This window comes from Mustela lutreola, chromosome 17 (genome assembly GCF_030435805.1).
Source record: "Mustela lutreola isolate mMusLut2 chromosome 17, mMusLut2.pri, whole genome shotgun sequence".
Lineage (NCBI taxonomy): Eukaryota > Metazoa > Chordata > Mammalia > Carnivora > Mustelidae > Mustela > Mustela lutreola.
In genome coordinates this window covers 21344463-21364900 of record NC_081306.1, presented here as the reverse complement: position 1 = coordinate 21364900, position 20438 = coordinate 21344463, and the positions used below count along the sequence as shown (strand labels likewise).

The 20438-nt window shown below is 56.6% G+C and overlaps 2 protein-coding genes across 3 annotated transcripts; both read left to right on the top strand.

Moving 5' to 3' along the window:
• Positions 1-1423: 1423 nt before the first annotated feature.
• MMP25 (matrix metallopeptidase 25) lies at positions 1424-14832 on the top strand. Its single transcript, XM_059154568.1, has 10 exons — positions 1424-2546; positions 2941-3073; positions 4486-4630; positions 4704-4996; positions 11207-11383; positions 11473-11557; positions 11724-11806; positions 11979-12131; positions 12231-12488; positions 12636-14832. The coding sequence occupies exons 1-10, from the start codon at positions 2454-2456 to the stop codon at positions 12905-12907; spliced, it is 1692 nt and encodes a 563-aa protein (XP_059010551.1). The 5' UTR covers positions 1424-2453; the 3' UTR covers positions 12908-14832.
• Positions 14833-15809: 977 nt separating this feature from the next.
• IL32 (interleukin 32) lies at positions 15810-19853 on the top strand. 2 transcript variants are annotated; one of them, XM_059154569.1, is made up of 7 exons: positions 15819-16932; positions 17056-17098; positions 18342-18380; positions 18533-18592; positions 19001-19027; positions 19182-19241; positions 19457-19853. In XM_059154569.1, exons 2-7 carry the CDS (start codon positions 17084-17086, stop codon positions 19769-19771), a joined length of 516 nt encoding a protein of 171 aa, XP_059010552.1. In that variant the 5' UTR covers positions 15819-16932; positions 17056-17083; the 3' UTR covers positions 19772-19853. The 2 variants fall into 2 exon arrangements, with proteins under 2 accessions (XP_059010553.1, XP_059010552.1); XM_059154570.1 differs by lacking the exon at positions 19001-19027 and having other exon boundaries at positions 15810-16932.
• The last annotated feature ends 585 nt before the right edge of the window (positions 19854-20438 follow it).

Here is a 20438-nt window from a genome sequence, read left to right as displayed (position 1 = left end):
TACTGGATGTCCACAAGGGCAAAGCGAAACCATGCATGTGCTGAGATCACTCCTGTTTCTGCACCCTGACCAGATCGAGGAAAGGGCTTCAAACCTGATGACTGGCCTCACCCTGAGAGATGTTTTCATGCAAGAGAACGATGGACTGGAATGGTTCCCAAGAACTGGATGGGATACTATTAATGTGCTATACTACCATTTTGCTGCAAGGGGTCGTGTGGCCAGAGGCTAGGGGTGTGTGTGTGTGACAGAGAGAGAGAGAAATAACAGAAGAAAATACATATATGGGTCTTAGCACAGAGGTCTTAAATCTCCTGTAATTTCCTAAAAGGTAGGAGCCTAAAAGCATCTTCTGTTCTAACATTTGCTCTTTGACCCCAGTTCCCGGCACTGGGCTCCTAAATCCCTTGGAATCTCCTGGGAGATGGTAGTCTCTTATTCTAAGGAGGTGAGTCCCGGAGAGCACCTGGACAGAGGCTAAAAGACCAACCCATGACTGGAAGCCTGGAAATTTCAGTCCCATCTCTCATCACCCAGGGAGGGAAGAGGGACCAGAGATGGAATTATTAGTTGAGCCTGCCTATGAGACAAGCCTCCATAAAACTCTCCAAAGTTTGGGCTTTGGAAGGTTTCTGGGTAGTAACATCTTGGTGCTGGAGGGTGCCACCCTCCAGCACCACAGGAACAGGAATCACTCAGCCCCTGTCCCAAATAATGTTTTACTTTGGGGAAAACCCAACACACAATTGGTGTCGGAAGCCTCCTGAGTGGGGTAGGAGTTGGAGGGTCAAGGAGAAGCTGGGAAGGGGAAGTGCAGGCTTTCGTTGCATTTGGGATTGACCAAATTGACTGTGCTGTGTTCTCGCCCCACACCCCCCAGCCCTGGTGTTGAGGTCCTCATCCCTAGGACCTCAGCCTGTGACTGTTCTGAGAGGCAGGGCCTTGGCCTTTCCAGAGGCGACGAAGGCAAAACGAGGCCGTGAGGGTGGCCTGACTGTGCCCTTAACGGTGAGAGGAGATGTGGGCCAGGGCTGCCGGGCGCAGAGGGAAGACCAGGTGAGCACGAGCCCGGGCAGCCACCTGCAAGCCCAGCGGAGGGACTAAACTGGCCGGAAGATCCGACCTTGCCGGCACCTGGGTCTTGGCCGTCCAGCCTCCAGAAATAAATTCGTGTTGTTTCCGGCACCCGGTCCGCGGTGGTTTGTTAGCGCAGCTGGCGGGGACGCATACAGGATTTCTGTGTTTTATTTTGTATCTGGAGCTCGCTCATCCTGCTCGTTATTTATTTTATCTAAGCCACAGGGCGCCCATCGCTGCCGTGCTGCAGAGACAGAGCGGTGGGACTCGCACGCCCTTCGCCCCTCGCCGGGAAGTCCCCTCCCCACGCCCCCCCCCCCATTCCTCCCCATCCGTCTCCTGCGGCACCGCCTTGTAGCTCTGGGCTTCCCCGGCGGGGGTGAGGCGTGGCTCTGCGGGTCCTCAGGTCTCTGTCGGATCCGCTCCCGTTCACCCCCTCCTCCGCGCTGCGCGTCTGGCCCTGGGCTGCAGCTCCAGACTCTGCGCGCGGGGCACCGGCTCTTGCACGGCTAACACCAGCGGGAGGGGGCGCCGTCTCCGGGAGGCCCGGACCCCGGCCCGCGGACGCAGAGACCCCGCGCAACCCACGGGGCTCGGGGAGTGAAGGCGCCGAGCCCCGGCAGCCGCAGCGGACACGCCGGTGCGCCAGCGGAGCCAGGCGGGGAGGCGGCCCTGGACCCCGCGGAGAGTGGAAACGTCCCAGCCTCCCGCGGCCGGCCTCGGGGTCTCCGGCAGGGGCGGCGTGGGGAGGAGAGCCCCGGAGCCTCCCCTCACCCGCCCGGCTGCTTGCAGTGCAGAAAGCAGAAACGAGCCGTGCGGCGGAGAGTCCCGGGGGATCCGGGTTCTGGGAAGAGAAACTTGCGGGCGCGGCCGGGGACAGGAGGCGGGGGGCGCTCGGCGGGGGCTCCTCGCCGCCCCTCACCGGCGCCGCCCGCGGTCCCAGAAGCCGGCTCCCGCCTGCTCGCTGGGCATCTGAAGGCTGGGCTACTGGCCTCGCCGGGTAGCCACCGCTCAACGGCTGCGGCCGCCCTGCCCCGCCCGGAGGGAGGGGCCGCCCGCGCAGCGCGGGGTTCTGCGTAGCCGGCCGGGGACTCAGAGGCCGCCGCCGCGCACCCGGAGCCTGCACCTCCGCCCCCTCCCGCGCCTTCTCCACCCTCCCGGGACCCGCGGCCACCCCGGCCCACCTGGTCCCCCCGCGGGACGTCTCCAGGTACCCCGCGTGGTGCCTCTCAGGATCCCGGGCGCGCAGCGCGGCCCCCGGAGCTCCAGCCCACCCCTCCTACCTCGCGCGGGGTTCCCAAGCCTCTCCGGGCCCCAGACCCCCTCCCGTAGGTCCCCAGAGCGGCCCTGGGCAGACCCCCTCGAGCCCCGCGGGCATGCTCCGCCTCCTGGCGCTGCTGCTCCCGCTGCTGCCGCCGTCGCCGGTGAGCGCCCCGGAGCCCTCCGCGCAGGACGTGAGCCTGGGAGTGGTGAGTGCTGGGGTCTTCGCGCTCCTAGGATCTGCGGGGTGGGGGTGGGGTCCGGATGAGGCTGGGGGCTGATTCAGTTGCCAAAGAGTGACTGGGGATGGGGTCTGGGGAACCCAGATTCTTGGCCCCATTTTTTCGGGGGCTGGGATTTGAAGATCTGTTGAGGGGTAGGGATGGGGAGGTGGAGGACAGGACTGTTGGGTCCGGACACAAGCCAGGTCTGGAGAGCTTGGGCTTTGAGATAGACAACAGGCGGTCACCTGGGGACCCCCTGTGCCCCCCTGTGCTCCGGATGCCCAGATGTGGGGCAAGGGGGGGCAGCTTCCAGAATGGTGGTAGAAAGGGGGTGTCTCTCCCACTCATCCCGCTTCACCTGTTCCCTCCTTTGGTCTAGGAGTGGCTGACCCGCTATGGCTATCTGCCACCACCCCACCCTGCCCAAGCCCAGCTGCAGAGCCCTGCAAAGCTGAGGGATGCTATCAAGGTCATGCAGAGGTTTGCTGGCCTACCTGAGACAGGCATCCTGGGTAGGTAGACCCCCACCCTTCCCCAACCCTCCGCAGCCCTGCCTCTGCACCCAGCCTGACCATTAGCCAGCAGTAGCTAAACCTCAGCATGCACCTGAATCACAAGATCTGCAAAACGCTGGTCTTGGAGCCAAACCCATAAGATTCTCAGGCATTCCTTTTTCAATAAATATTTGCTAAGAATCTCTTACGTGTAAGGCCATTTTAGGCTCTGCTGGTGCAGTGATGAACAAAGCAGAAAAGGTCCCTGCTCTCATGGGACTCACACACACAGTTTGCGAACAGACATATGCGAGATAATTTCAGTTAGTTATTTGTGTTTTGAAGAAGATAAAATGCTAGTCAGGGCAGATCACTCTGGAAGGTGTCATGGGTTGAGAGGAGCTCACATGACATAAAGAACTCATAAGATGCAAGTAGGAGGAGCCAGCCATGGGAAAATGTGGGAGAAGAGTGTCCTGGGGAAGTGCAAAGACCCTGTGGTAGGCTCAAGCTGGTGTACCTGTGAGGAGAAGAGATTAAAAAGTTTAACAAGAACCTGACTGGGAATGGGGTGGGTGGCGATGGTTAAAAGGTGTTTGGGATTGATTACAAGCATGATAAACCACTGGAGGGTTTGAAGGAGGGAGGCCATTGGATTGGCTTTACAGTTGAAGCTTCCTCTGCTTGCTTATGGAGACTGGAGGGTGGGAGTGGAGACCAGGAAGGAGGCAATTGAATCCAGGGTACATATTTTGGAGGTAGCACTGAGCGGGGAAGAGAGAACTTGGGGGATGCTGGCTATCTACAAGGGAGGTAGGGCCTTTCTCTGTCCTGTCCACTGGATACTTTTTGTCACCTCAACCAATAAGGTGAGGTTTGATCTTCATTTGAAGATGGGGGGGCAGCTGGGAAGAGAGCTGAGCTAGGAAAGGGGATTCCAGGCATATCTAATCTGGGATACTGGACACCCCAAAACCTGGGGGCTTTGGATTTTAGGATGTGGTGAGGACTAGGGACCTACAGTGCGAGGTATGGACGAGCAATGTTCCAAGGGGCTCCGGCCTCTATGAGAGGAATCCGCATGCAACCCTGGGGCTCCTTTCTCCAGAGTCCAGGCACCGGGGCCCAGGGAACCAGGAACCCCAGATCCCAGATCTGATCACCACATGGAGGCAGCCAGTCCGTCCAGGGCTCAGTTAAGAGGGTGACACCGCCCTGAAGAGCAGAGTCCTAATTTGACCCGAGCTGGCTACCAGACCTGGAGAGCCCGTGTTCACATCCAAGCCGCGGGGCCTCCTGGGTCAAGTTGTTTAACGTCTCTAAGCCTCAGTGTGTCTGCGTAGGAAGTTAGCTGGTAGCTACAGGTAGACAACGGGGTAGAGCAGGTTGTCCTACTGCTGATCCCCTTCCCCCCAAACCCTTTCTCCTAGACCGCGTGACGATGGCCACCATGCAGAGGCCCCGCTGCTCCCTGCCTGATCTGCTGGGGGTGGCCGAGCTGGTCAGGCGACGCCGGCGCCGGCGCCGATACGCTCTGAGCAGCAGCAAGTGGGAGAAGCGAACCCTAACGTGGAGGTAGGTCCCGGGACACACCCCGCCCGCCTGCCTGCTGGGCCTGGCATGGAATAGCTGCCTTCTGTCTCCCCAGGGTTCGCTCTTTCCCCCAGAGCTCAGCACTGACCGCGGAGACAGTGCGGACCCTCATGCACCATGCCCTGAGCACCTGGGGCATTGAGTCAGGCCTCAGATTCCAGGAGCTGGATTCTCAGGACCCAACAGAACCTGACATCCTCATCGACTTCGCCCGGGCATATCACCAGGACAGTTATCCCTTCGACGGGCAGGGAGGTACCCTTGCCCACGCCTTCTTCCCCGGGGAGCACCCCATCTCTGGGGACACTCATTTTGATGATGAGGAGACCTGGACTTACGGCTCAAAAGGTATGATCTCCCTATTCTGAGACATGCTCTCCTCAGGTCTGTCTTTAAGAATTCAGTTTCAATCACATATATTGATGGAGACTGTAGCGGTTGGGCTTCTCCAGAGAAACAGAACCAGTAGGTTGCGTGTGTGAGTGCACAGTGATTTATTTCAAGGAATTGGCTCACGGCATTGTGGAGGCCAGCAAACCCAAAATCTGTAGGACAGGTACACAAGACTGGGAATTCAAGTGAGAGTTGGTGCTGCAGTCCTGGGTCTGATATCTGCAGAGCAAGCAGGTGGCTGGAAGCCCAGGTTTGATTTCTGTGTTGCAATCTGGAGGCAGAATTCCTTTCTCTCTGGGAAACCTCTGGTTTTGGTCTTAGGGCCTTCAACTGCTTAGACGAGGCCCACCCACCATGGCCCACAATCTGCTTTACTTAGAGTCCACTGATTGTAGATGTTAATCACGTCTACAAAATAACCTATACAACAGCATCTACACTGGTGTTTGACTAAACCACTGGGCACCCTAGTCTGGCTAAGTTGACACGGAAAATTACCCATCACCGAGGCCTCTCAGGCATCCCAGCCCTGAGCTATGGACTTAAAGAGGTGAAAACAGCTCCTTCCAGCAGCTGAGTCAGAATAGTAACCGGAAGTTGCTACACACTGTGATGCAACTTGGGGGAATCCTAGCAGAGGAAGTCCTCTAGCCTCCGGTGCTCAGAAGAGAGGCCTACCCAAAGCCTTTGACTGACAGGGCTTCCTAGAAGTGGTGACTTTGTTCATCCCACATATGTATACTGAAGGCCAACTAGCACATGAGGTCCTGTTCCCCCAGGGTATGGGGGGACTACGGGGAGGACGCAGAGAAAAGAGCAAGTCAGTGAGCTCGCTGAGTCCAGGTCATCAGGGGGAGGGGCACAGGGGGCCATCTGGGGCTGGGAGTTTGAAATATAGTGTTGGGAGGCAGGCTGTAGAGAACAGATGGATGGTGTGTCTCATAACACAGAGGGCCTTGGAAGCACAGGGACAGAATGGGGAGGATGGAGGAAGGGATTGGGGGCCATGGAAGGTCGGGCATTCTGGAAACGCCACTGGCTGCAGGGTCCAGAAAAGATGGTGATAGGAGTCAGAGGACAGTTGAGTCGGGATGGGCAAAGAGTGGGGTCTAACTGAACCCTGGGGGCAGAGGGGGTGGGAGGAAGTGGTGATGGTTCAGGGGCCCCTGGAGGTGGAAGGACAGGCTCTCGGAAGGCAGAGGGGAGTTCAGGTTGGCTGCGCGTTGGCTGCCCTTGTGGGCCATTCAATGTGGGCGATGCTTTCATGGTCAAGTGTCTCGCTCTAGAACTGGGACTTCTCAGACTTGGGTCAGGTTCTCCATTAGTGCAGCTCAAGATGAAAGTTCTTGTGCAAGCAGTTTCTCAGGGTATGTTCTCGAAGGAAAGGGAAATAAAAGCGGGCTAGGGAAAGCAGCTAAGTCAGGATGTGGTCTCAGCTGAGAGGAGCCCGACCCACATTGCTGGTCCCGCCTGGAGGTCAGGGTTCCAGGTCTTCTAGTTACTCCGCAAGCCGCCATTGGCTGTAAGCCGTGGCAGGGAGGCTGGCCAGGAGGGAGAGCTGTTTTCCAGGGTGGGGGGCATCCGGGAGAGGGACACACAGGCTCTGACTTGGACGAGGTGCCCATAGCATCCACAGAAGTGAGGTTGTGTAACGCAGCCTTTAAGCACACTGGCTAGAAGCGAACTCTGGTCAGGGCTCAGTTTCATCATCTGAGAAATGGGGGTTATAATAGTACCTGCTGGCAGGTGGGCTTGTAATTCCCCTATAGCTGTCAACACGAGCCCCGCACACAGTAGCACTATGAGCACAGGCTTCTATGAGCTGGCCTGGTGGCATTCAGAGGTTGGTAAGGTTCTGGGAGGGGAGTGTAGGATGTGAAGGTCAAGCACAGAGCTGTGGAGAGCCCCACAGTGAAGGGGAGGAGAGAATGAGAGGAGGAACCAAGGGAAATGGAGAAAGAACAGGTCCACAGGTGACCAGGAATGAGAGTGACAAGGGACTCAGGCAGCAGTAGGCAGGGCAGCAACCAGGCCAGTATGTTACATGGGCCTGGATTTGATCATCTAAGGACAAAGTGACCTTGGTGCCTACAGACTTGGCAGGTGGGGGAGGAGTCCTGACCAGCGTGAAATGAGGCGTGAGAGGGGCTGAGTAAGTGAAAACTGAGTTTGGACCACTGACCACAGAACTTGCTAGGGAAGGTCAAGTGGGTGAGGCGGGCAGATAGGTACTGGGGTGGCTTAGGATGAGGGAGACTTGAGCACTTTGTGATGTTGGGTGAGCCAAAAGAAAGAAAGAGATGGGGAATGGATGAATAGATTCATGCATGGATAGATTGATGGATGGATGGACAAATGGATGGATGGATGGATGGATGGACGGATGGATGGATGGATGGATGGATAGATTGATGGATGGATGGATAGATTGATGGACGGATGGATGGATGGATGGATGGATGGATAGATTGATGGATGGATGGACAAATGGATGGATGGATGGATGGATAGATTGATGGATGGATGGATAGATTACTGGATGGATGGACAAGTGGATGGATGGATGGACAGGTGGATGGATGGATGGATGGATGGATGGATGGATTACCGGATGGATGGACAAGTGGATGGATGGATGGACAGGTGGATGGATGGATGGATGGATGGATGGATGGATGGATGGATGGACAAGTGGATGGATAGATGGATAGATTGCTGGATGGATGGACAGGTGGATGGATAGATTACTGGATGGATGGATGTACAAGTGGATGGATGGATGGATGGATGGATGGATGGATGGATGGACAAGTGGATGGATGGATGGATGGACAAGTGGATGGACGGATGGATGGATGGATGGACAAGTGGATGGACGGATGGATAGATTGCTGGATGGATGGACAGGTGGATGGATGGATGGATGGATGGATAGATTACTGGATGGATGGACAAGTGGACAGATGGATGGATAGATTGCTGGATGGATGGACAGGTGGATGGATGGATGGATGGATGGACAGGTGGATGGATGGATGGATGGATGGATGGATGGATGGATGGACAAGTGGACAGATGGATGGATAGATTGCTGGATGGATGGACAGGTGAATGGATGGATGGATGGATGGATGGATGGATGGATGGATGGACAAGTGGATGGATAGATTGATGGATGCATGGACAGGTGGATGGATGGATGGACAGGTAGATGGATGGATGGATAGATTGCTGGATGGATGGACAGGTGGCTGGCTGGCTGGCTGGCTGGATGGATGGATAGATTGATGGATGGATGGATGTACAAGTGGATGGATGGATGGATGGATGGATGGATGGATGGACAAGTGAATGGATGGATGGATGGACAAGTGGATGGACGGATAGATGGATGGATGGACAAGTGGATGGACGGATGGATAGATTGCTGGATGGATGGACAGGTGGATGGATGGATGGGTGGATGGATGGATGGATGGATGGATGGATGGATGGATTACTGGATGGATGGACAAGTGGACAGATGGATGGATAGATTGCTGGATGGATGGACAGGTGGATGGATGGATGGGTGGATGGATGGATGGATGGATGGATTACTGGATGGATGGACAAGTGGACAGATGGATGGATAGATTGCTGGATGGATGGACAGGTGGATGGATGGATGGGTGGATGGATGGATGGATGGATGGATTACTGGATGGATGGACAAGTGGACAGATGGATGGATAGATTGCTGGATGGATGGACAGGTGAATGGATGGATGGATGGATGGATGGATGGACAAGTGGATGGATAGATTGATGGATGCATGGACAGGTGGATGGATGGATGGACAGGTAGATGGATGGATGGATAGATTGATGGATAGATGGATGGACAAGTGGATGGATGGATGGATAGATTGCTGGATGGATGGACAAGTGGATGGATGGTTGGATGGACAAGTGGATGGATGGATGGATAGATTGCTGGATGGATGGACAGGTGAATGGATGGATGGATGGATGGATGGATAGATTGATGGATGGATGGATGGATGGATGGACAAGTGGATGGATGGATGGATAGATTGCTGGATGGATGGACAAGTGGATGGACAGGTGGATGGATGGACAGAAGGATGGATGGATGGATGGATGGATGGACAGGTGATGGATGGATGGATGGATGGATGGATGGACAAGTGGATGGTTGGATGGATAGATTGCTGGATGGATGGATGCAGAGATTACTGGATGGATGGACAAGTGGATGGATGGATGGATGGACAAGTGGATGGATGAATGGATAGATTGCTGGATAGATGGACAGGTGGGTGGATGGATGGACAGGTGGATGGATGGATGCATGCATGAATGGAAGGATGGATGGATGGATAGACACATGGATGCAGGGATGGATGGAGGGATGGGTGGGGCATTGTTCTTGTCCTTTTGGAGGTAAGTGAAGCAAGGTCCTTGCACAGGGCAGGGCAGGGCAGGAGGTGAGTGTGGGGGAGGTGGAGCTGTCTGCCCAGGCACACAGGAAGTTACAGATTACATCGGCTGGCCTGTCTTGATGAAATAGGAAACACATTTGTCAGCATTTGTCACCTAAGAGTTGGGAGCCAGAGCTGGGGTGCAGCCTAAGGGGCCATGTGCCTGGCGTTCAGGCTAATGGAGAGCACAGAGGAGCTGTCCGTTGAGGTCTAGAGCAGAGCTGAGCGGAGGTGTCAAGGACCCTGAAGAAAGGCCACCTGGGATCTCATGGCTGGGGCTGCAGTGGTGTGTCTTCCCCCAGCTGCAAAGCAGGAGAAGGTGCAAGGAAGGGTGTGGCCAGAGGAGAGGCAAAGCAGGGGTAGGAGGGGTGAGGTGGGGGAAGAAGGACATGTACTTGATGTGGACACCAAACTTCCTCCAGTTTCTCAGAAAAAGGCTCCAGGGCAATAAGAAAACCACAGCCAACAAAATTCTTCAGTACCTGTGCAGTTTGACCCAGACCATCTGAAGTCACTGCTGAAAGGCAGGACGGTGTAGGCAGAGGACTTGGCTATACCATCACTGGACTCGACCTCCCTGTGCCTTAGTTTCCTACCCATCAAATGAGGACAGGAAGAAGAGGTTTTATGAGAGGAAAATGTGGGCACGTACTCACTACTCTTCTTAATACTTGCTCACCCATTTCTTTCTTATACTCTCATCCAGCAGCCCTTAGGGGTTGAGAGAAATTTGCTTTTCAGATCACCAGGTCCCTTCCAATAAACCCACTTTCAGCAGCACTGGCCCAAGTTAGAGATTTGCATGCAGTCGATCAGCATCTGTGGACATCGGGCCTCCTTGGGCGGCTGCTTGCCTCTCTTGCCATCTTGCTGTTGTGGTCTCTTGGCCTCTCAGCGGCGGGAGAAGAAGCTGGCCCGCGGATCAATGAGGAGCTGGGATTCGGCCAGCAACTGAGAGCGTGAAGAGGCTCATCCTGGCGCCCAGGCTGGTCCCCAAGGAAGAGGCTGTGGTCAGAGAGGCTGGGTACAAGGCTGGCCGCCAGGGCCAGCAGGCTGTGGTCTGAGAGTGCCTGCCTGAGGAGGTGGATGGACTGCAGAGGCCGGAAGGCAGCCAGGACCCTGGGGAGGCAGGAGAAGGGTGGAGGCTGTGGGAAGGGGGAGATGGGGGAGGGTGACAGAGGACTGAGGGGGTGGGAGCGGGGTGAAGGTCTTGGGGACAGAGGCTGAGGGGACCATGGGAGGGGAGTTCTGACCACAGACAAGCCTAGAGGAGGGAAACTCCAGGGACTGGGCCTTCTGGGAGAGAGAGAAATGCATCCCTATGTTCCTGTTTCCCCCAGAGTGTTCCTTATGGACAGGCTTCCCTGCCTGGAGGCCGGCTTCCTCTGTCCAGACTGTCTCCTCCTGCCCCTTCCCTAACCTCTTCCATGGGTCTCTTCAGCCCGCTCCCCAAGTTTCCAGAACTGCCAAATAAGGCTACTAAAAAAAAAATCTACCAAATAAGTGAACACACAGAAGAAGGACAAAATGGCTCGCGGAAGGGTCTGGGGACAGCCATCTCTGGAGGATCTCCTGGTTGCTCCCCTCTGCCAGCAGGCCCCACTCCAGGGGCTTCCAGGCTGCCTCCCTTCCTGGTGTGGGGGAGGGGCACAGGTCTAGTCCATGTTCCCTCCTTCCCCAGATGGCGAGGGGACTGACCTGTTCGCTGTGGCTGTCCATGAGTTTGGCCACGCTCTGGGCCTGGGCCACTCCTCAGCACCCAACTCGATTATGAGGCCCTTCTACCAGGGCCCGGTTGGCGAACCCCACAAGTACCGCCTGTCCCAGGACGACCGCGAAGGCCTGCAGCAGCTCTACGGTATGGGGGCGGGAGAGGGGTGCTCTGTCCCCGGCCTCCGCTGCAGCAGAGCAGGAAACTCAGGCCTTGCTAACTCTCTCTCTCCACAGGGAAGGTGCCTGAAACCCCCTACGATAAGCCCACAAGAAAACCCCTGGCCCCTGCTCCCCCGCCCCCTGCCCTGCCCCCGGACAGGTGAGTCCCCTCCAGCTGCACGACCCAGGGTGAAGTCCCTAACCTCAGGGTGGTCCTTGGTGAGATGGGCGTGGTGAGCGTCCCTAGCCCATGGGACTGTCCTAACAGTTAAGCCAAGAGACCAGGAGCCCCGGCCCTCTCTGCTCACCTCTCCTTTCCTCCCTAGCCCCTCTCTTCCCGTCCCCGACCGATGTGACGGCAATTTCGATGCCATTGCTAACATCCGCGGTGAGATATTCTTCTTCAAAGGTGAGTCAGTTACTCCGGATCTCCCGACCCCACAGAGTTGGGGTTTTTCCCCCAGGATGCAGCACTTTAAGGGCTAAAACCACAAAACAAGGCCACTCTACCCGAGCCATGCGCCGGGAGGGAGATCTGTTGCCGTCTCATGCCCCCCACGCCCGCCCCTTTCCCACCACAGGCCCCTGGTTCTGGCGCCTGCAGCCCTCGGGCCAGCTGGTGTCCCCCCGGCCCGCGCGGCTCCATCGCTTCTGGGAGGGGCTGCCCGCGGAGGTGAAGGTCATCCAGGCCGCCTATGCCAGGCATCCCGACGGCCGCATCCTGCTGTTCAGCGGTGAGTAGGGGCCGGGACAGCGCTGGGGCCCGCACGCGCGGAGTGGGGGCGGGGGCGCACCTGCTCACCTGCGCGGCCCTCCCCCGCCCCGCCCCGCAGGCCCCCAGTTCTGGGTGTTCCAAGACCGGCAGCTGGAGGGCGCCCCGCGGCCGCTCACCGAGCTGGGGCTGCCGGCGGGAGAGGAGGTGGACGCCGTGTTCTCGTGGCCGCTGAACGGGAAGACCTACCTGATCCGGGGCGGGCGCTACTGGCGCTACGACGAGGCGGCGGCGCGCCCAGACCCCGGCTACCCGCGCGATCTGAGTCTTTGGGAAGGGGCTCCTCACGCCCCGGACGATGTCAGCGTCAGCAACGCAGGTGGGAGAAGGTGCTGGGAGGGGCTGGAGGCCCTGGGCACGGGGAGAGGGGTCCTCCTGGGGGTTTCGGGGAGCTCTCGGGAGAGACGCGGCGCGGTGGGAGAAGCAGCCTGGACCGGCCCCGAAGTGTCTCCTCTCTCCCGCGCAGGTGACACCTACTTCTTCAAGGGCGCCCACTACTGGCGTTTTCCCAAGGGCAGCGTCAAGGCCGATCCTGACTCCCCCCAGCCCATGGGCCCCAAGTGGCTGGACTGCCCGGCCCCCAGCGCCCGTCCACATTCCCCCCGGCCCCCCAGGGCGACCCTGGAACCGGGGACCTGCGATTGTTCTTGCGAAATCAATGAGGCCTCAGGGAGGCCGTCGCTGTCCTTCCTGCTGTCCCTTCTGGCCCTGCTGGTGGGGGGCGTCGCCTCCCCTTAAGGGGGACGGGTCTGCCACCGCGGGTCTGTGTTTAGGGGGGTGGTCCTGAGTCGCTGCGGAGGTGCATCCTCTCTTCCCAGGGGCGGGACTCTGCAGGGACGCAGATGGGGGCATGTGGGTGGAGCTAAGCCTTGGAGACTGGGGAGAAAGAGCTGGCGCTTAGACTGGGCAGGTCAGGTGCACGGCGTCGCCTCCCTTGCCCCACCCGCGCGGTTGCGGGGGTACCAGTGCGCACTCCTCCCGCCGGACGCTCCTTTTCCCGGAATAACTGGTATTTCTTAGAGCGCAGCCGCCGCGGAGGGACGCCTTAACAACCCCCTTCAGGACGACAGCGGCTCTTAGGAGCAGCTCTGGGCTGTTCGGGCTTTGGAGGAACGGCCTGACTGGGAAACTGAACCACTGCCTCTGTCTCCACCCGCTGCTCGGAGTTTCTCAGGAATGTCCCACTCTGTCCCGCTTCCAAGACACTGGTCAATGCCACAGGGTTGGAGACCCCAGACCCAGCCCTGAAACTACCCCTGAGCACACGTAGGTGTGTCTTGGGTGACATCAGTGGCCACCCAGGCGACTCTCCACAATGTAGGCCCCATGCACCTGCTTTCTGGTCACTACTCTGTACCCAGTACTGTCCCCGCTCAACAGAACACCCTCCTAGCCCTACAAATCCTCTCCATGCCTCCACACCAGAGTATCTGCCGCTTCCCTCAAGGAGAACTCTGGGATTCTCCTCAGCTCTGTGCGGTGTGGATTTAGCTCCCCTCAGTCCAGGGCACTGCTTCCTCAGCACCTCTGGGTGATAAGTGGGTGGGCCACCTCACTCACCCTCGCAGGACTCCCTGCAGAATTCAGGATCTAAATCAGTGCCTTTGGAGCTATACTTCTAGAATATTCTACATCAGAATCACCTGGGGAACTTAAAAATGCAGACTTCAAAACAAAAACAAAAACCTACAGAATTCAGGGTCTAAATCAGTGCCTCTGGAACTATACTTCTGGAATATTGCACATCAAAATCACCTGGGGAACTTAAAAACACAGACCTCAAAAAACAAATGAAACAAACAAAAACAAACTTGCAGACCTCACACCCTCATCCTGAATGGGGGTGAGAGCAAAAGTCTGCATTTGAGTAAGCTTGGAGGTGGGCAAGGGAGCTGGGACAGCAGCTGGGAACCCTGTCCTGTGGTTTTCCTGTGTCTCTGCCATGTTCTCCCTCCTAGGGGCCAAGCTCTTGACATTCCCAGAGAGTCAGATTGATGGCCCTGGTCTATGGGTGGAGGTACTTAGGCACCATTCTTGGGATGCCCTCCAGCCCACAAGGCTGCCTGGGGTGGGGACTGAGGGTGGAAATCCCAGAATGCAGGGAGGTTGCCTGCCTGTCAGTCAGTCAGGGGATGGGGGGGGGGGCGGTTCGTGGGCTGCAACAAGCCGACCAGTAGGAAGGCAACAACCAGAGGTCTTCAACCAGTCCATGACCTGGATCCTAAGCTGCCGGAAATCCAGAAATCCGGGCCTCTGTCAGGATCCTTTCAAAAGAGGTGGAGGAGGAAACTTGTATTTTAAAATCTTACAAGCCTCATACAGGAGGACAAAGAAAATGAAAGCCCTTCTTTGCTTCTGAGCACAGAGGGACCTGGCATGAGTTTGGCCACAAGAGCTTGATAGACCTGAATCTCACTCTGTTCTGTAGACGAAGGTGGGGTTCAGAGTTGATGGGCAGTGGGGCGGCAGATGGAGAGGGAATGAGTGGGAGAAGAAAGCAGAGAGGGGAACCCAAAAGTCGGCCAGGGGAGCTCAGAGGATCAGCGTCCAAGGTGAAATCTGTACTATCATTGCTCCGTGGAAACTTCTCTAGTTTTTAAAAATGTATTTAGTATACTTCAGGAAAATGCCACGTCAAATTATTAGTTTTATTTATTTTTTAATGGCGTGGTCCCATCTGTGCTTCAAAGGACACCATAAGGAATGAAAAGACCACCCACAAAATGGGAGACCACATTTGCAAAGGACATAGGTGAAAAGAGACTTGTATCGGGAATATATAACATACTCTTACAATGTCATTACAAGAAGGGTAACAACCCCGTTTAAAAAGGGGCTGAGAATCAGAATAGACACTCCTCCAAGGAAGATGCCCAGTGGTCAACAAGCACCTGAGAGCTGCTCTAGGTCACTCGTCCTAAGGGGAAAGCAACCGCAGACCACACCGGGGGCTATTTCACACTCGCTGCGGTGACTGAACTCAAAACAACATTATAGTAAGTGCTGCTGCTGGGATACAAAATGGTGCAGTAACTTTGAAACAGTTACCATGAGTCAGCTGTTCCTCTCCTAGGTGTCTACCCAAGAGAAGGAAAACCCTGTCTACAGAAATCTGCACACACGTGCTCACAGAGACAGGATTCATAATGGCCAAAAGGTAGAAACAATCCGAGTGTCCCATCCGCAGGGGAACAGCTATGTAAGGTGGCAGACTCCTGCGATGGAATATTATTCAGCCGTAAAAAGGAGTGAAGTTCTTTTCTTTTTTTGTAAGATTTTATTTGTTTGTTTGAGAGAGAGAGAACGTGAGTGCAGCTGAGGGAGAGGGAGAAGCAGGCTTCCTGCTAATCAGGGAGCCTAATGTGGGACTTGATCCCACGACCCTGGGATCATGACCCGAGCAGAAGGCAGAGGCTTAACCGACTGAGCCCCCCAAGCATCCCAGGAATGAAGTTCTCATACATGTCGCCGCCAACATGGATTGAAAACCCTGTGCTACGTGCAGGGAGCTGGACACAAAGGTCACATAATGTGACCATTTCCATGTGACTCCATTTATATGAAATGTCCAGAACGGGGGCAATCTGGTTGCCTGGGACTGGTGGGGGTGGGGTTTTGGGATCTGGGGATTCTGGCTAAGGGGTATGGGATTTCTCCTTGAGGTGATGAAAATCCTACATTTGGATGGGTGAATTGTATGTGAATTCTTTCTCACTGAAACCATAAAGAAAATGGCACAGACCGCAATGAAATACAAAATGGCTGCAGATGGTGGTTTTTGAGCCAGTCCTGGCAGGGCGGCAGAAGTGGGAGATGATACGTTTCTGCAGTTTAAGCACCCCTGGCTCAAGTACTTTTTTGTGTGAGCTCTGGGCGCCCATACAGGGGAAGGACAGAGGCTGTGCTGAACTGGGAGGGGCTTTGGCTGCAGAGCAGGGTTGCGGGGGAGCTGGGAGGGAGTCCCGTGAGGACTGCCTGGCACCTGGGATGTCCCCCCTCTGCCCCACCACACTCAGGTGCCTGAGGGCAGCAGGACCCTGACATCCCTTGGCCCCAGGAAAGCTCAGGATCACCTGGTCATCTGGGCCTAGGCAGACAGCAAGCCACGCTCAGCCTCCCCTGAGGGCATCACCCTGCCCCCTGGTAGCTGGGCATCAGCTCCAGCCATCCCTGCAGGGTCCCATGGGCCAGTCTGTTCGGGTGCCCTGCCTGGTGGGCCCACCCCAGGGGTCCGGCAGGTCCTGCTACACCTGGGCCGGGAGGTTCTTGGAACCTTCTCTGGACTTTGGTGCTGGGATCCACTCCACTCCATGTGACCTGGCCAGCATTCCTCAGGACCTTGACCCCCCCAACTGGATGACTTCATTTTCCTGAGCTCAGAGAACATCTCCCTGTGCTTTCCCAAGTCTGGACTTTCCCACTGCCCCTCCCTCATCCCAGACTGATGAGGTTGAGGAAGGGGCCTGTTTCCAGGCTCTGAGATTCCTGCCCTAGCTCAGGGTGTGGAGGGGTCTAGGCTAGAGCTGTGCCCACCCACCCCCTCTCAGGCCCTTGGGTCTCCCTGCCTGTCATTTGCTTCTGTCTCTGTGTCAAACACACACACACACACACACACACACACACACACACACACAGCCTCACATCCTGCCTTTAGGACAAGCTCCAATTTCCTCCCTCCTCCCTCCTCCCTCCTCCCTCCTCCCTCTTAAAAGAGCAGCTCTTTCTCAGAAGTGGAAACTTCAGCTGGGAGAATCTGTGAGAAGGTGATATCTCCGATGTCTCCGTGGAGGCCTGGGGAGGGAGCTGCAGCCAAAGGGACTTTCCATGGGGGTGGTGGGGAGGCTGCTTCTCTGAAGACTTGCACACACTTGTTCCTCTCTCACCAGGTCACAGCCCCTGGAGACCTGAATAGCCATGGGCTTCTCCAAGGTGAGTGAGAATGAGTGGGGGGGTGGGGGGGTGCCTGGATACTATATCCACGCTGTGGGTCCCCCTTCTCCCACCTGCACTGGCCCCGGACCTCTGGATCCCTCCACATGCACCTGGCTCTGTCCCATTCTCCTGGGCCAGTGGGGGAGTCCCCTGGCGAAGCAGGGGGTCTGAGCCACTCAACAGGGCCCCAGTCTCATAATGACCCTTAGCTTGCTGGGTCAAGTGCTCTGCCATCACTTTCCTGAAATTCTGAATAATTTGTTGACAAATGGCTTCACAGTCTCCTTTTGCTTTAAGTCATTCACTGTATTAATTTTTTAAAATTTTTTTTTTAATTTTATTTATTTGACAGACAGAGATCACAAGTAGGCAGAGAGACAGACAGAGAGAGGGAGGGAGAAGCAGGCTCACCGCTGAGCAGAGAGCCCGATGCGGGGCTCAATCCCAGGACCCTGGGATCATGACCTGAGCCGGAGGCAGAGGGTTTAACCCACTGAGCCACCCAGGCGCCCCTGTATTAATTTTTTTTTAAGATTTTATTTATTTGTCAGAGAGAGAGAGAAAGAGCATACAAGCAGGGGAAGTGGCAGGCAGAGGCAGAGAGAGAAGCAGGCTCCCTGCTGACCCCAGGATTTCCGGGTTAGGACCTGGGCTGAAGGCAGATGCTTAACCCACTGAGCCATCCCTGAATTACTCACTTTACAGAGCAGGTCCTGGTTGTGTGGCCAGATTTCCTGTCTGGGGGTAGATTACGGGGAGCAGTTCTGTATCTGTGTCTTTGTGTGTGTCAGGGGTCCTGGGGAACAGTGTGTGTTGTGGGACAAAGGGGTTATTCTAGGAGGTAGACCCCACATGTGTGTGTGGCAGCTGGAGAGGGCCAGAGGAAGCACCAATCCCAGTAGACCTGTATGCCCTGGAAACCAGATCTGGCCCTCAGGTAGACTCGTGAGGGAGACTCTGGGGTGCCTTGCACTTCTGTGGGTCAAGCCAAGAGTCTGGGCAGGGGAGATGGGTCTGAAGGTGCCCCTGCCTTTCTGTCACCACCTCAGAGAGGACCAGCTGCTGCCAGTCCTTCCCTTGGCCGGGATGGAGAGCTCAGGGCTTTGGAAACACAGTGGACCCTGCACCCTGTGGAGCAATGTTTCTACATGTGCACACGTGTGCGGGTGTGCAAATGTGTGCATGTGGGGGGGGTGGTGGCAAGGTCATATGAGCCTGAATATCACTGTTACCTCCACAGCCAGACAAAGACCTGAATGAGGGATTACGACTTGAGCTGGTAAGAACCGCTTCTCCATGCATGGTTGGGGGAGTGGGGTGTGGGGGGTATCTGGGATCTGCTGCAAGGAACTAGGAATGTCCCGACCCCAGGGGCGGCGAGGAGGAGGATCAGGCATGTCTTTTCCACCTCTGCCTCTCCTCTGCTCGCAGCACCGGTTGGTGGACAATTACTGTGATCGTCATCAGAATGAACCAGAAGGAGAGGACCAGGTGGGTCACTGTGTCCCCCACTCCCCTGCTCTCTGCACTCTGGCTTGGGTGGTTGATTTCACGATGACAGTGGCGAGGAGGAAGAGGAAGGTACTACCACAGGTTTGCTCATACCCTCCACTGGACAGACCCCTGCAATACGCTCATCTCTCGGTTCACACCTGTGTGGCCGGTGTGTACACAGGTGAGGAATGCGGAGGCCCCCCCCGGAGGCTTAGGAAGGCGTCCGAGTCATTGGGCATACAGATGACAGCACTGGGAGACCAGACAGCTGGTCCCCAGGCCCCTGGGCAGGACCCAGCTATGGGAGCCTTGGTGAGCCTGGCAAGTAACAGCCGGGAGCTTGGGGATAAGACTGAGCGAGGGAGGGGCTGGGAGGATTTTGAACACGTGATTTTTCCCCACCAGGAGTGGGTAGTGCTACAGGAGCTGGAGGTGAGTCTGGGCACCGCCCCTCCCCGAAGCTGGTTCCCCAGGGTGGGGAGATGCATGGCCGCGTCAGGGAGTCTGGGCCCCGGGTTTGGGCTCCCGGCTGCAGAGAGCAACCAGCAGGAGCAGGTCCGTAGCCTCCGCACCCCGGTCTCCCCAGGACGGCTTCAACGAGGTCTTGCTCAACACCGTGGACCTGAACTACCAGAACGACAGTCAGGTGCGTGAGGCGCCCATCGTGGCCTCCTTGCTTCCCTTCCCCGCCGGTTCTGTCTGTCTGAATCTTGGTGCTGCCAGGTAAGGACCCAGCCCCGCTGAGCGGATGCGGGGGGCTGTTGGCAGGAAGTGGGCAGCTTCCGTCCAAGGGCTTCGTAAAGTTGGGGAGGCCTCAGCGCCGGCCAGGACCTGACGGGCCCCCCAACCTCGTCCCGGCAGGACTCCTCTCCGTTACTTCCCGAGGTGCGGCAGGAATTGCGGTCCAGGCTCAGGAGGTCGCCTGTCATTTCCCTTGAAGACCAGGACTTCGAGAGCTGGGATCCCAGGGAGTCCTTTTCTGACAGGGTCTTGAGGTTTTTTCAGAGGCTGCTGGGCTACCTGCTGCAGAAGTGGCGGGCCCTGCTGGCGTGGTTACGGCGCGCCGTGGCTGCTGGCATGCGGGCCCTCTGCTGCGCGGTGGAGACCGTCTGGAGCGTGTTCCAGGATTTCTGTTCCTTCATGGCGCAGGCCCTGGGATTTACCATCCAGGCCTAGCCAGAACCCCCTGACCAGTTTTGGTCTCCAGGTCTGACCTTGCTCTGGCTCCCATGTTTTAATAAAAGTTCGTGGAATCCAACTGAGTGCCTGTGGCGTTGGGAGCAGGGGGCCCCAGGGGTGGGGGCAGGGCACACGTCACATGGACCTGGGCTGAGGTCCACCTGACCACTCTCTAATCTGCACACAGCACACGGGGGTCATAACATGGGATATGGGGGTCACAACTGGTCACGGACTTTCTGTGAGAACTGGAAAGTGGATGTCTTGCCTGATGCATGGTGGGGACTGAGGAAATCAAGCTTGCAGCCCTTGAGTTTCTCCTGGCCCTGGTCTTCATCCTTGCACTGGGCCACAGAAGCTCCTCTGTCTTCCTTCCAAGATCAGAGGCCTTGGGGTTGGGGCACAGGGTGGGAGGGAAGGGGAGGGAGGGTGTACCCCTGCTGGGCCAGGCTGAGAAGTGGCTTAGGGTGGGGCAGGAGTCCCATCTCAGGCCTGCAGCTGAACTGGGGGGAGAGAAGGCCTGGGGGGAGGAGAAGACCCGGGCTGGAAGGGCTCAGCTCAGCTGTCATTTCTTTCTTTTTCTTTTCTTTTCTTTCTTTCTTTTTTCTTTTTTTTTTTTTTTTTAAGATTTATTTATTGATTTGAGAGCGAGAAGGTATGGGGG